This window comes from Denticeps clupeoides, chromosome 1 (assembly GCF_900700375.1).
Source record: "Denticeps clupeoides chromosome 1, fDenClu1.1, whole genome shotgun sequence".
Taxonomy (NCBI): Eukaryota; Metazoa; Chordata; class Actinopteri; order Clupeiformes; family Denticipitidae; genus Denticeps; species Denticeps clupeoides.
In genome coordinates this window covers 19430436-19444609 of record NC_041707.1, presented here as the reverse complement: position 1 = coordinate 19444609, position 14174 = coordinate 19430436, and the positions used below count along the sequence as shown (strand labels likewise).

Sequence of the window (14174 nt, the reverse complement as noted above, 5' to 3'; positions counted from 1 at the left end):
TCTTTTAATGGGGAAGTTTTGCATGATAAAAATGTGAACTGCTGCTCAATGATAGTGTTTCAGATATCAGAAATTCCTCAGGCATTCAGCAGTATGTGCAGCAGTTCACTTTTAGGGAAAAATAAGCAAGAGCAGGCCTGCACAGAGCAGTGCACGCATATGCGTGTTTTGCATATTTCTGCCAGTGGTTGTGTGTGTGTGTGTGTGTTTATTTGCATGTGTTTTTTTTTTTTTTTTGCTTCTTCCTGTTCTTTTTGGCCATATTGAACTGCAAGAGGTCAGTGGAGTTTATCTTTCAGAATATTTTTTGGACCGAAGATCCTTATGACTGAGGACTGACTGCAGAGCTGCATTATGGGCAAGTATCTGCAGGCTTTTTTATGAGATGGAAGATAATTATGGTGGAGCTTCAAACAAATGGAAAACGAAAGGCAACACAGACCCCCGTAAAAAAAAAAAATAAAGAAAAAAAACTCACGACACCAAGGAAGCGGAGGACCCAGGCGCGGGTGCCTGAACAGAAACCAGTTTATTATAATACACTGGTGCAGGTACTCCTTTAAAGAAGGGAAGGCATGTGTGGGTAATTGGGAAGGGGTGGGGCCTGCACTCAGTGGAGGATCTTTACCATAACCACTGACTTTCTTTAACTAAATGTACTACATTAAATTAATACAATTTTAATTGAGAAACTACATACGTGACAAAAGTAATAAAATAAAGCATCAACAATACTGTCCTCTGCATTGTGTGGGGACAGATCAGGATTCCAAACGGCAACCTTCTTACCCGGCCGCTTCCTTAACCGCTAGGCCACCACTGCCCCTTGTCACACATACAGTTATACTTGTTCAGCCTGTTGTGCATTGTGCTTTTTTCATATTCTTCAAAAATTGTGTTCATGCTCCATTCACCCTGCAAAGAATGGTGCTGGAAGGCGTACATTAACGTGAATTAGAGCACACGTCATAATTAAATCTCCATCGTCACAAACAGAACATGTCTGAGAGACTGAGGTTTGTTTTGCGTGCACGTCTGTATAAATGCATGCTAGCAGAAATGTAAAAGACTGCTTTGAAAGCCGTCACAGGAAGGTATTGTGCTGCTTTCGGAAACATCACACAGGCATGGGAGGAGAACCATCACTTCCTTCCTTTCATTCAGCACGAGACAATGCACCTCTGGGGGGACGAACACTTGTTGACTGACTCCCTGTACATGCAGAGCTCTATGTAGGGAATAATGCAGTGAAACAACACAAAGGCTTCAAAGCAATGTACACATGCAATAGACATTGTGCACAATCTCACTTATATTGTAGGGCTGTATAAGGAAAAACATAGCACCCTTCCCAATCACAGCATAGCAAGCGTCTGATAGGCCATCAGGTCACATGATCACCCTGACCTAATTGGAGTTTGTAACCAGGAACTTCTAGGTAACTCTTTCCTTCCCTGAGACTGAAAAACACTCTAAGCACTTCTGTCGGAAAGCGATTTGTGCTGAATGCTCAGCAGAGGTTGGGGCAACAGGGACACACACACACACACATTCACCCAGAGCACAATCAGAGAGTTTCTTCAGAGCAAGTTTCTGGAAGGGAGGGGGAGAAAGATTGGACTATTTTGAGGCTTTTTGCAACTATGGTTGCTGCGCTTTCATGTTCAGTTCTGGACATTAATATCATTGCACCCGTGGCATGAAATAGTTCTTTGTTACTCACACACAGGCACACACACAAAATAAACTCCAGAACCATTGGCACCTTTGTTACCACAATGCTATTCAGATGTTCCTTTGGTGTTCCCCTAGGAACGGCACAGTGGGGGGATCTAGGGGATCTGGGATATACAATCTGCGGTGCAGGTGAACAGCAGGCCTCCCAGCTTGGTGTGTGGTGTTTGTCATGTAGCTGGAGGCCAGAGTCGGCTGGCCATCACACTGGGAAGAGCTGTTTTTAACACAACGGCTCTTTACAGGGAACAGTGGGCCCAGATGAAAGATGAAAGAACTCTTTTTCTGTCCATCAGGAAGCAGACAGAGCTCATTGACACTTTAATCATTTCAATCATTTGATCAAAACAAGCAAAACAGTAACAAAAATGAAACAGGAAGTGAGATGGTGAAGGAACACAAGAACCGATGAAAAAAGGGGGTCATTATGTTCTCAGGCTCCCCAAGGCTTGTTGTTACACAAGATGACTTGAACATTGCTAATCGTCGATCTTATTTCTGTAATGCATTAATCCCGAATTCATCATTTAAATCATCAGCGTCCTATAAACATGTGTGTGTATGCGTGATCGTGGAAGGTAAGGATGTGCGGATCGATCCTACATATCGATAAGTATACGTGTTGGATCGTCATTGCAGAATAGTATTGACAATTTCGCTCCACGTTCCAACTGGCAGTAAACCGCTCCTCACGATTCAACGTGACTCAGTGACGTCACAGAAAGGGGCGGCCCCCGCCTGTTTGGAGCTCTGGCTGAGCACCAATTCCGCCCCCAGCAGCTCAGTACCCAAGACCAACACCCAGACACCCCCCCGGCCCCCCGGGAAACCTCATGGCGCCGCAGGACACACACTTTCTAGTTCCCAGTCACATTGAGTTCATGTTTAAATTATCTGTAACTAACGGATCAGTATCACAGATAGCAGCCTGATTTTAATCGGATCGAAAAGGCAAAAAATCATTTAAAAGGAGACTGAACAGGTTCTCTTATCCGATTGACACAAAAAGCAGTAAATAATGCACTGTCAACATGATTCGAAGTTGGAGAAATTAGTTCTTAAAACATGTAATGCTGTTCAGTACCAGGAGAGGGCAGCACAGTACGTGCCAAAAACTCGACCACGTCTCAATTCAGTAAAATCCAATAAAGCAGTGATTCTGTTCTGGTTTACAAACCATAAAAAAGACAAATTAAACAGTCTGTAGTTTCAGCAAAAAGCAAAACCACTACTTTTTCTCTCAGAACAAGATGCTGTAGAAGTCCTCAGAGTCATCAGAAACATCCACATCTGCATCCTCACAGAAGGACGGAGGAATGAACACCCCAGGATCTTTGATCCCACGAGCAATGTTAAAGAAGCTGTCGAAAAAGCAAGAGGTATGAAGGAGTTATGCGTGTATCATCTGAAGAATTGAGAATTGCGTGTGAAGCTGTTCAGGCCACAATCTGTTAAGTTACAGCACTGAACATGCCAGGTTGAGGTAAAAACTGAACACTGATCATTTGGTTATTTTAACACCTAGAACATATCAGAAATATGGATAATGTACCATGCATCTGGAAAGTATTCACAGTGCTTCACTGTTCCACATTTTTATGTTACAGCCTTATTCCAAAATGGTTTAAATACATTTTTTTCTCAGAATTCCATACAGAACACCCATAATGACAACTTGAAAAAGGTTTACTTGAGGTATTGGTAAATTTATGTAAAAATAAATTACATAAGTATTCTCAGTCTTTTTGACTCAGTCATCTTTCCCTCTATCCTGACTAGTCTCCCAGTTCCTGCAGCTGAAAAACATACAGTACCACAAGGGATGGTGTTGGCCTGGTGATGAGCGGTGCCTTGTTTCTTCCAAACATAATGCCTGGCATTCATACCAAAGACCAGAGAATTTAGTTTCTCATGGTCTGAGAGTCATTCATATGCCTTTTACTAAGGAGTGGCTTCCATCTGGCCTCTACACTCAACCATACAGGCCTGATTGGTGGATTGCTGAAGACATGGTTGTCCTTCTAGAAGGTTCTCCTCTGACCACAGAGGACCTCTGGAGCGCTGACCGAGTGACCATCAGGTTCCTGGTCACTGTCCTGACTAAGTCCCTGGGCAGTGGTGGCCTAGCGGTTAAGGAAGCGGCCCCGTAATCAGAAGGTTGGCGGTTCAAATCCCGATCCGCCAAGGTGCCACTGGGGTGCCACTGAGCAAAGCACCGTCCCCACACACTGCTCCCCGGGCGCCTGTCATGGCTGCCCACTGCTCACTCAGGGTGATGGGTTAAATGCAGAGGACAAATTTCACTGTGTGCACAGTGTGCTGTGCTGCTGTGTATCACATGTGACAATCACTTCACTTCACTTCACCCTGATTGCCCAGTTTATGTGGACGGCTAGGATTAGTCCTAGTGGTTTTGAACTTCATCCACTGATGGAGGTCACTGGGACATTCAAAGCAGCAGAACTTTTTCTGAAACCTTCCCCAGATTTGAGCCTGGAGACAACCCTGTCTCAGAGATCTACAGACAATCAGACAATTTGACTTCTTGCTTGGTTTGTTCCCTGACATGAACTGTCAACTGTGGGACCTTATATAGACGGCGTGTGCCTTTCAAAATCATGTCCAGTCACCTGTTCTTTCCACATGTGGATTCCAATTAAGCTGCAGAGGGGCCTGAGATCAATTTTGAGCTCCATGACAATATGTATGTACCTGTGCTTTCTTAATTTATTATTTTTAATAAATTTGTAACATAACAAAATGTGAAAAAAGTGACACGCTGTGAATGCTTTCTGGATGCACTGTATCTCAAAGTATTCATCATGTGATCAAACGTGACTAACCTTGACGTGATCAGTCCAGTTCTGTTTGTACGATAATGAACACCGACGGGCAGGCAGCCAAACTCAGTCACTGTCATCAGGTATTTGACTGGAAAAGAGAGAAAGCATCTAGTCTGTTTTTTGACATTTTGGTCTTTTGAAATAACACTATTGCTAATAAAACGTATATACACAATGGCAGTTTCTGCACACACTGATGAACAATGCGACTGTGTGGTGAAATATGTTTCTGATGTCATAACTGCAGTAAATGTGAAGAGAAATGTTTAGAATAATGCATACCATGATCCTTTTTAACACCATTTCTTATGATCAAAAATGTACCTTATTCACGTCTTACCTTTTTTGCATGGTGATTCACCATACCAGTTGTTGACCAGCAGCCCCTCTCCTGGGCCAGATAAGCTACCCAGGACAATCTGACTGAGGAAGGATGCCTGTTTGGGAACCTCCAGGGGATGGAAGGTAGAGTTCATCCGCTTTTTCTTGCAGCTCTGTTCGTCGTGGTTGATCAAGTACACAGTATGCTGGTAAACAAGAGCACATGCAGAAACTGCTCTGGTTAATAATGTTCCTCTCTACAGTTTCTGTTCCTTCCGCACACACACATAAAGAGTCATATCAGGTTTAGCACCAGACTGAACTGTTTTTAAATGTACGCCACCTTTCTGAACAACAGCAGTGCGTCTGTGTGCGTCGTCTCATTAGCGGAGTTCATGGTTTTCTGCAGGCGTATGCGTTTTCCCAGAGCATCATAGCTGTATTGTGCATATATCATAAAGTCCTCGTTTTGGCTGGTCTGGAAAATATTAAAGAAATTAAAATACAGTGATTATAATACTGGATTTTATGTTGCAATGATAGAACAACACCCATGCATATATACTGTACATACACACACATAACCTTAGTGACATAAGCATTTACAAATGTGCATTGGTATCGTTTGATGTAAGACTGGTATGAGAAAAATCAGATGAATTTGTTAAACTTGTGTTTATTACAGTACATGTGAAGTGTGTGTAGTTTGAGTGTTTTTTTACTTACCGCAATCAGACTTCCTTCAAATAGAGGTGGAGCCCCTGAGAAGGAACACATATTGTGTCTGATTCTTTCTCAGAAGACATTTAAATATCTCTCAGAGTCTCTGAAAGGTTAGCGCTGGCTCTGAGACCAGTGTAAACACACATACATTTATCCTCAAATGTACAGTAGGACCTTCTGCCATTTCTCACACTTACTGCATGGTCTGGGTTTCTGTGTCACACAGCTCACTGCAAGGCACATGTAAGCCCCAATCCAGTATGCTGTCTTCATGTTGATGATCCTGGAGGCTCACGTCCCTCAAACCAAACAGCCGTGCCTTTTCTTTACCACAGCCCTGCCCGGTAAACAATGTCATGAAACCGCAAACCAATCAAAGCTCTACAACGCCCAATTTATGCAAATGGAGCTCATTCCCGTGTCCACCGTTTCTCAGTCTCTCTGACTAATTCTTGAGATCCTCATACATTCACGCACATTTATTAAATCTGAAGATAAAAGTTACATTTTAAACTCAAACTCCTTATTATCATATCATGAATTATTTCTGAAATGACGAAAGGATTTATGCAGAAATGGACAATGTTTTAATTGACAAAAGACAATACTGTACATGCTCTGGTTCAGCTGACTGAAAAGAAGATCATGAAAACTGCACACCCAAATGTCTTCAAGGTACCATCAAATGATACAGATCCAGCCTATTCATAGTCCAAATGCTGGCAAAACTGTGGCTTGAATCAGGGTAGAATGGAGGCAGGTGTTTTGGAAGAGATTACGACACAGTGATGTGATTCAGAGAAATTTCATAGTCACATGAGATGACAAGTCACATGAATCTGATGGCGAAATACTATCAGTTACAGAGAAATGAAAAGACAAAAGTCTCATTTCTTCTTTTTAAAAAGAATGTACATTTAGAAGGCAAACCAGTGTAAATGATTAAAAAAAATGTATACTGTCCAATGCACGCCACTTTCTCACTTTGGTCAAACCAGTCTCACAACATTTTATTGTGTCTTTAAATATGTAAAGTACAGGTAATAAACAAAAGGATGATGAATTAGCTGCTAAGAGAAGAAAACACATGAGGCATACATCATATGATTATGTCAGCCTCACACTGGCCTTGGGCATGTTTAACATCTCCAGGCCAAGTAGCCTGCAGATGTCATTGCATTCTGGGCCATGTTGCTCCTCTAAGAACAGGTTGATTCCTCTTTGATGGAAGTTGGAGGTTCGGTTGTAGGGCTTGCATAGCGTGTGAATCTGTGGGTCCGTGAGGTACGTCAGCCCCTTTCCATTCGCAGTAATCCATCCTGAATAATAGCCAAGCACGAACAATTAGCAAAGAATGATAAGATATCAATTTTGTGGCCTCTGTTCTGCATGCATGAGAGAGATAGACAGACAGACAATCTCTTACCTTGAAGGTCAACAACAACTTCTTTAAAGTTAGAGAATTCATAAGTGAAATGACCAAAGGCAATCCCGTACTCTGAGGCCTTGTATTTTGAAACAACCTCTTTTGTGTTATTTGTGATCTTAGCAAATTTCCCTAACATGTAGGGCTCCACTGTGACACAACCAGCGATGACATCTCCCTCTAAAATCTGTCAATGGGCAACAGTAATATAACCCTGTTACAGACATAAGCAGTAGGTATAAAATATTAAACACTGTCGTGCAGCTCAAAATGTAACTGGAAAATGTCCTCACCAACAACACCTCCGAAGGAATGAAGAAAATCTGTGCTGTCACATCTTTGTCATACAGCCTCTTGTTGAACTCTGTAACATAGTGCTGTGCTGTCATCTGCCTCTCCACATCGTTCAGATGATCTTGAATCTCTGCAATGAATTTAAAGTACTCCTTTCCTACATAGCTGAAAGACAAAAAAAACTGACCATTATTTTAACATAAATTAGATGCATTTAAATAAGAATATGGTTTATGTACTAGTTAATAAATGTGCTCATAACAATCAAATTTGCAACATTCCCATTTTATTCAGCATATAGTTTTTTATTGGCTATATAAGATAGATAAGGAAGTTAGCATTGTTTTGTAAAAACAAAAAAAAAAAAAACAGAACTGAACCAGACTGTCATCTAACCGGTTTGGTAAGAACACTGCATATTCTTAGTCATATGAATCAGCAGAACGCAGAAATAAAGTTTCAAACAACCTGTTGACAACTTAAAGAACACAAAAGCAATAAATCTCCCAGCATTATGAACACCTACACACATAAACAATGTAATATTTTACTGTATTTGTGATGTTTCTTCATTGTTAAGAGTATCATGTCCTATGGTGCACATCCTGAAACACACCACTGCCACACATTTACGCTTTTACAACTGAAGCATTTGGCAGAGCGACTTGGTTTAAAATATCAATCATTGAAGTTCCTTGTTTGGTTCACTACCATTTGCCTCCTTTTAAAGTGTAGGTAAGGCCTTTTTATTTTAAGTATTTCCTGAAAGGGAACTTTTTAGCTTGCATTTGAAGATCCTTGGTGACTCAACTGTTCGAACATCTATTGGACGTTCATTCCACCACATAGACTGAGAAGAGTCTAGATGAATGCTTTCCTGGTACCTTGAGAGGTGGTGGTACCAATCGAGCAGTGCTAGAGGATCGGAGAGATCAAGGAGTGATGAGAAATCTGAGGTAGGAGGGTGCTGACCCATCCTTAGCAAAACTACAGGAAGCCAGCAAAGGGAATGTATAAGTGGAGAAGTTCTTGATCAGCTGGAGAGGTTGAGTAGCGTTTAGAGGAAGGCCAGCCAGGAGTGATTTACAGTAGTCTAGTTTGGAGATTGGACAAGTAACTGAGGAGCCTGTGTCAATAAAAATGGACTCCTTCTAACCTAGCGAAAAAAGGAAAGAACATGAAATAGAATTGGATAGAGTATTGCAGGTTGCAGAGGGAGGGAGAAGTGGTCAGAGCTGTGAAGTGTGGTGTTGATGAAGTATATACCTGAAGATGGACAACCGAAGACTCCTAAGTCTAAGATATTTCCCTTTTTGTGTGTTGAAGACCAGTTGGTTGTTTGTCATATTGAAGGAATACACTAGAGAAAGAAGACAGGAGGATGTTTTGTGGAAAATTTTAGGTTTCCAAGGAGGATTAAAAGGGTATCAATAGAGGACACACTAAGAAGAGTGTCCAGTTCATCTACAAAGAGTCCAAGGGGCTAAAGAGGACACCACTGATCTGCAGATTGACTGTGGTGCTGTGGTGTGAAAGGAATGAAAAGCCAAGGAGAGAGGTCCTGGTGTAGCTGAGTTGTGAGGTTTTATCAAGTGAGTGTAAAGATGGAAGAGCCGAGATGAAGTCTGTATTTTTGACTGCTGATTGGCGGTTCCAGAGGCCAACAGTCACTCTTGTTTGGGATGAAGGGTAGATGAGGATGCTTCTGCAGTTAAAAACTAAACCTTCTTCTTGGAGAGGAGACCAATGTGACACCTCTCAAACAACATATTGTCCTTGACGGTGTTCATTAAATAGGTCTTTTAATACAATTACACGTGGTTACTGAGTACAATTATTCAGTACGTTTCACAGCTGAGAACTGAAACATGTTAGAATCACAACATACCTTCCGAGAATCTCTTCCTGGTGGAGGAACTGTACCTGGAATGCTTTCCTCTGCGAGCCTTTCTGCATGCATTCACCAATGAAGACGTTCGTTTCACGGGCAGTCCACAAACTAGTTGCCCTTGAGTACTTAAGGAGGAGGGCACCTGAATGAAGAGTATCTTAAACTGTAAATTGGCATTAGCATCCTTGCTGCATAACCCAAATCCCCAACCCTTTGATACATTTCCAAAAATGTGTTCTTCACCAAAACTTGAGATTGCTCAGAATTGCATATGCGAGGGTAAAACATACCATAGGTTCTGTTGTGAGATATCGGTTCCAATTTTTTCCTCGGCAATCTGCATGAAAGACAGTCATGGCACACACCAGACAGAAGACGTTCATAATCATGTCCAGTGAGAACGTCGTCAAGGACCCCTGCTCCCATCATGAATTGTGAAAAACATTTACTACATGATGGCTGTCTTTCCGGGGATGTATATCCACCTAAGGAGGATTTTGAACTCTCCTTGGATTCCAGCCTCTTTGGTAGTGGATCCAGAACAGAAGATGACTCACAGATACCTTGCACTGGGTTCGGGTATTTAGCACCATGCCCAGGTGGAACACTTGTATTTAGAGTTCCGCGATCTGCAATGACAACGGGCGATCTGGAATCACAGGGAGACACTTTCTGCCATGATGACTGAGAGCCAAAGCTGCTGCTGATGGAACTGGTAGAAGTCCTGGTTTCAACTTGTGAGTTGCTACTGGGTCCTTCTGGAATCCAATGGAGCATTTCTGGCTCATCGTCTATAGTTTCAAGGCTCTGATCACAGATGATTTTCACATGTTGGCTCCCGTCCACTTCATCTTTCGGCCGCTCAGAGGAACTTTCAGTTCTACCATCAATCTCCCGGTTCCCCGTTCTGCCTGTTCTGGCCATTGATGCTGCCGAGGAGCCGAGCCTCAAGGCTTCCAAACGAAGTGCTGTGTCATCTTCACCAAAATCAGTTGGACAGCTGGGATCAACCAGCTCTCCTGGAATATTGTTCATATCGTCATTGCTCTTTTTCGCCTCTCTGAAGCATATTTGCTGCCATGAGGAATCTAGGCCGCTTCCAAGAGAGCAGCTGGACAATACCAATTCTGTTCTTTTCCCTTCAGCCTCTTTTACAGATGGTACAGAAAGTATTTTGTCTGACCCTGGCAACCTGTGTGGTTCATCTTCAGTGTCTAGTATAGTACAGAGTTCCCATTCTTTGCAAATGTTTGATGGAGGTTTGTATGTAGCAATTTGTGCTGATGGGTTGATCTTTTCTGGATAAGGGATAGTAGGTCCTACACAAATGTTGTCCTCGCTTAAGTCTGTTGGACATTGTGAATCAACCAGTACCTCTGGATTTTCTGTTCTATTTATTTCTCTCTTAATGTTCTGAGATGATTTTGGAGGAGAAAATGAAACTTCGTGCCATGAGGATCCCAAACTGCTACTGAGAGATCCTGAGCTTTTTGGATTCTTATGCCTGTCTGTCTTCTTAGGTTCATCTTTACAGTCTGAAGCAAGAGTGTTCATGTGAGAGTTTATCTCTGGCAAATTCTCATTGCCCAGAGTAGGAAGATGTTCCCGGTTCTGCCCCTTTTGTGGAATAACAGGAAACCCTTGGTGAACATGACTATCACTGAAGCATTCGGTCTTAAAAGTATCTGTGACTGTCCTGAAGGCTGTAATGCATGGTCCAGACGAAGACTCAAATTCCCTTCCCTGCAGCTTGTGGCACGTCACATCGAAAGCCTTGCAAACTGCTTTATGGTGCTGCTGAAACCGCAGGATCGATCTGGAAAAGCTTTCCATTGTAAAAGAGACAGATCTGTCTTCAATGGCCCTGTAACTGTCTGGGATGAAGGAGCCTGGATCAGAACTTAGAAATGGCTGCACATTTAACACTGACTTGACATTCTGCACCAAGCACATGATCTGCTTGCAAAGCGTATCTCTTTCCCCACTAACTCCATTGCTGTACTTGTAAAATATTGTGGCTGCTTCATTACAAGCCCTTGTTGCAGCAGCCACCACACCCGTTGACGCCCCTAACCACTTGTGGGTGACTGTCAGGCAATAGGCTGCCTTCAGAAAGGTGAGCAGCTCCTGTTTGCTGGTGACCGGATCATGCTCTGTCTTCGTGAGCAAGCCAATTTCAAAGGCTTCTTTAGACAGGAGAAGGAAATCTCTTTTCTGCGATGATGGGCATTGCTCAGAGAAACTGTAAGACTGCAAGCAAGTACCTTGGGTAACCTGAAAATCGGGAAAAATATTCACTTGCTGTCATAAGACAACTATGGAATTGTAAATAAAGCTTATTTATAAAGCCATGTGAAGTGGTTCTTGAAGTAGTGATATTGTACTTTTTCAAACATTAGCCACATTCAAAGGTTTGTCTTCATGGAAAAAGGGGGCGGTAAACTCACAGCGGTATGAACATTCCAGAATGTCACGCTAATGCCAAGATATATATAGTCAATTGGCAATATTATAATTATTAACTGACATGAAATAAATTTACAGTTTAATTTCACCTTTTATAGAGATAGAATTCTTTTATTATTTGAATCATTTTAGTGTTCGTGCATTCTTTACAAGGCATTCATTAATAATTATCACATTCCCAGAGCAGTGTAAAAGAAATATAACTCACTACATTAGTCAGCACAAAGAGTGACCCATACTGACTGTAGACCACGGCCATCTTGGCTGCTTCAGCTGCAGATAGCAGACGGTGCTTGATTTGTCCAAGGAAACACTAAAATTTATACAAAAATGGTCATTACAAAAAGCACACACACACAAAAAAGAGATTGTTTATTCAGACACTTTAGAACAGTCTGTGTTTGAATGTGTTGGGATGTTATTCCCACCATGTCAATATGCTGACTTGTCTGAAATGTGTGGAAGTCCTTGTCATTCATGGACACCAAAATGTTGGCAAGAATATTCAGAGATGCTCCAATGCCCTACATGGAAAAAATATTAATCTGAGACATTCACACATTATCAGCATCTATTAGAGTCTATATTTAGAAACATTCACTGTATAGGCAGTATTCCCATACAATATTTCTCAAGACTTTTTTAGGGACTTTCCCACCTTTCTGTCAGGTTGGGGGAGAGCATAGAACCCAATCAAAGAGACACAGATCAGTTCTGCAGCTTCAAACCACAGTCCTAAAAACAGTCACAACAGAACCATAGTGTACCACGTTGTTCTGCAATTTCAAATCTTTATTGTCCCCTGGACATTTTCCAACACTCACCCAGCTTCTGTAGCACCTGACCTCGAATTTGCATACCAACAGCTTGCACTAGAGTCCGATCACTGTCACTGTGATACTGCCAGCACCCTATGAATTAACACATAGATTTGGGTTTTTAGGGTCCAATATATAATAGTAAATAATAAACTTTTATTCATTTTTGATTTGTTGCTTGGGTTTCAAGCAACAAGGGAAAAGGTTTAGAATTTCCAGTTTGACACTGGTGTTAGACACATTATAGAGAGCCTTACCTGTTGATCCATTGTTATTAATCAGGCTACCAAGAATATACTCTGCTTTCTGTAGTTTACCTGGACATTTGGAGGAAAGTAAATATTCAAGTAAACAATTTCTCACACTCACCACAAAGGTACAAGAGGATGGCCCTACCTGAGCTGAAATAGAGGCGAGCTTGCCGAATGATGACCTGTGGTGCAATAGGTGTGTCAGGATAGTGCTGATGCAGTTTTTTGGCAATCCTCAGCAATCGATGTGAATCATCGGTCCAGTAAAGGAAACGGTCAACCAAGAAGATAACAGATGCAGCCCAAAGCGTTTCTCCTGCCAGTAGGGACACTCTAAGGAATGCCTATGAAATAAAAAATCAACACCCTTAAAGGTTCTTTTCGATTTTAAGAAAGCACCATATGCTTTTTATGTTCGTAAACAGACGTGTGCTTTCATTCATTTTAAGATTCATACGTACACAAGAGTTTATGCTTACCAATAACTGGGGCAGATTCTCACTGATGAGGTCCTTCAGGTTGACTTTGTCCGTGGGAGTGACCGTATGCTTGTATTGCCATTTTTCTGGTACAAATGGCCATTTCATCTCCACGGCTTCTTTCAAGAGCACATTCAGTTTATCGGGCAGGGCCTCTGGGAGACAAAAAGTACTGAGACATTCGGCCTAACAAGTTTACTAAGCCTATGTTAATAACAAACACCAATACCGACGTTGCAATAGAGTACAGTAAACTCGAATATGAACCAGAAGATCCAGGTTCAAACCCCACTTACTACCATTGTGTCCCTGACCAAGACACTTAGCAAGTTGTTCCAAGGGGGGACTGTCCCTGTAACTACTGATTGTAAATGTAAATGTCTGACTAATGGGTCTCACCTCTGCACCTTGTGAACTGTCCTTGTGAGTCCCCTGTGATGTCCACACGTCCTGCTTTGACAACATTGTAACACTCCTGTAGCACGTCTGCCACCTCCTGGCCCTTCATGGCATTCTATAAACGGCAACAACTTTACATGTCTTACATATTTCTGATTATATCAGTATCCCAATTTGACGACAGGTAATCTGACATGTGTTGACGTAAGTAACTATACGCGATAACATGATAAACAACATCAAAACAATAATCTTAATAGTACTTTTTTTATATTCATCTACTTAAACATCAAGGTTTACCGATTGAAAAAAAATCCCGAAGGGATCGTTGGAGTCGCGGCGATCAACAACAACTACAGCTGCAGTTTCCGCTTGTGTTTTGGCACGAAGTTGCGTGGACTCGGTGCTGCACAGTCCGTCACGTGGCTCAGCCACCTCGTTCTGATTGGTCAGTTTATTGTGACGACTATCCCGACTGATCAGGATTTTCCCGAAGATCGTCATCCGACCATGGCAACGAAGGACCACA

The 14174-nt window shown here is 42.0% G+C and overlaps 2 protein-coding genes across 4 annotated transcripts; both read right to left on the bottom strand.

Moving 5' to 3' along the window:
• Nucleotides 1–2031: 2031 nt before the first annotated feature.
• On the bottom strand, nucleotides 2032–6297 carry epdl1 (ependymin-like 1). The gene is made up of 7 exons (XM_028977867.1): nucleotides 6282–6297; nucleotides 5819–5958; nucleotides 5625–5659; nucleotides 5242–5376; nucleotides 4918–5104; nucleotides 4578–4665; nucleotides 2032–3095 (listed from the first exon to the last, which is right to left on the bottom strand). The coding sequence occupies exons 2-7, from the start codon at nucleotides 5892–5894 to the stop codon at nucleotides 2975–2977; spliced, it is 642 nt and encodes a 213-aa protein (XP_028833700.1). The 5' UTR covers nucleotides 5895–5958; nucleotides 6282–6297; the 3' UTR covers nucleotides 2032–2974.
• A 17-nt stretch (nucleotides 6298–6314) lies between these two features.
• Nucleotides 6315–14164, bottom strand: alpk1 (alpha-kinase 1). Of its 3 annotated transcripts, XM_028977844.1 has the most exons (14): nucleotides 13946–14164; nucleotides 13646–13760; nucleotides 13247–13401; nucleotides 12913–13111; nucleotides 12774–12833; nucleotides 12523–12609; nucleotides 12357–12433; nucleotides 12127–12222; nucleotides 11907–12011; nucleotides 9523–11506; nucleotides 9230–9374; nucleotides 7341–7506; nucleotides 7048–7234; nucleotides 6315–6940 (listed from the first exon to the last, which is right to left on the bottom strand). In XM_028977844.1, the coding sequence occupies exons 1-14, from the start codon at nucleotides 14147–14149 to the stop codon at nucleotides 6729–6731; spliced, it is 3792 nt and encodes a 1263-aa protein (XP_028833677.1). In that variant the 5' UTR covers nucleotides 14150–14164; the 3' UTR covers nucleotides 6315–6728. The 3 variants fall into 3 exon arrangements, 2 of the variants coding, with proteins under 2 accessions (XP_028833677.1, XP_028833685.1); XM_028977852.1 differs by lacking the exon at nucleotides 7048–7234 and having other exon boundaries at nucleotides 6776–6940; XR_003749591.1 differs by lacking the exons at nucleotides 6315–6940; nucleotides 7048–7234 and having other exon boundaries at nucleotides 7373–7506; nucleotides 8608–9374.
• Between the last annotated feature and the right edge of the window lie 10 nt (nucleotides 14165–14174).

Bases quoted from the DNA above. Each gene is read 5' to 3' on its own strand.
- epdl1 (XM_028977867.1), bottom strand. From the start codon at position 5,894: ATGAAGACAGCATACTGGATTGGGGCTTACATGTGCCTTGCAGTGAGC. The intron at 5,377-5,624 runs GTAAGTAAAAAA...AATATTTTCCAG, and splicing joins TTGAAGGAAGTCTGATTGCG to ACCAGCCAAAACGAGGACTT. The intron at 4,666-4,917 runs GTAAGACGTGAA...TCTCTTTTCCAG, and splicing joins TGAATCACCATGCAAAAAAG to TCAAATACCTGATGACAGTG.
- alpk1 (XM_028977844.1), bottom strand. From the start codon at position 14,149: ATGACGATCTTCGGGAAAATCCTGATCAGTCGGGATAGTCGTCACAAT. The intron at 12,610-12,773 runs GTAAGGCTCTCT...GTTAATTCATAG, and splicing joins TAATAACAATGGATCAACAG to GGTGCTGGCAGTATCACAGT. The intron at 9,375-9,522 runs GTATGTTTTACC...CTCTTCATTCAG, and splicing joins ATCTCACAACAGAACCTATG to GTGCCCTCCTCCTTAAGTAC.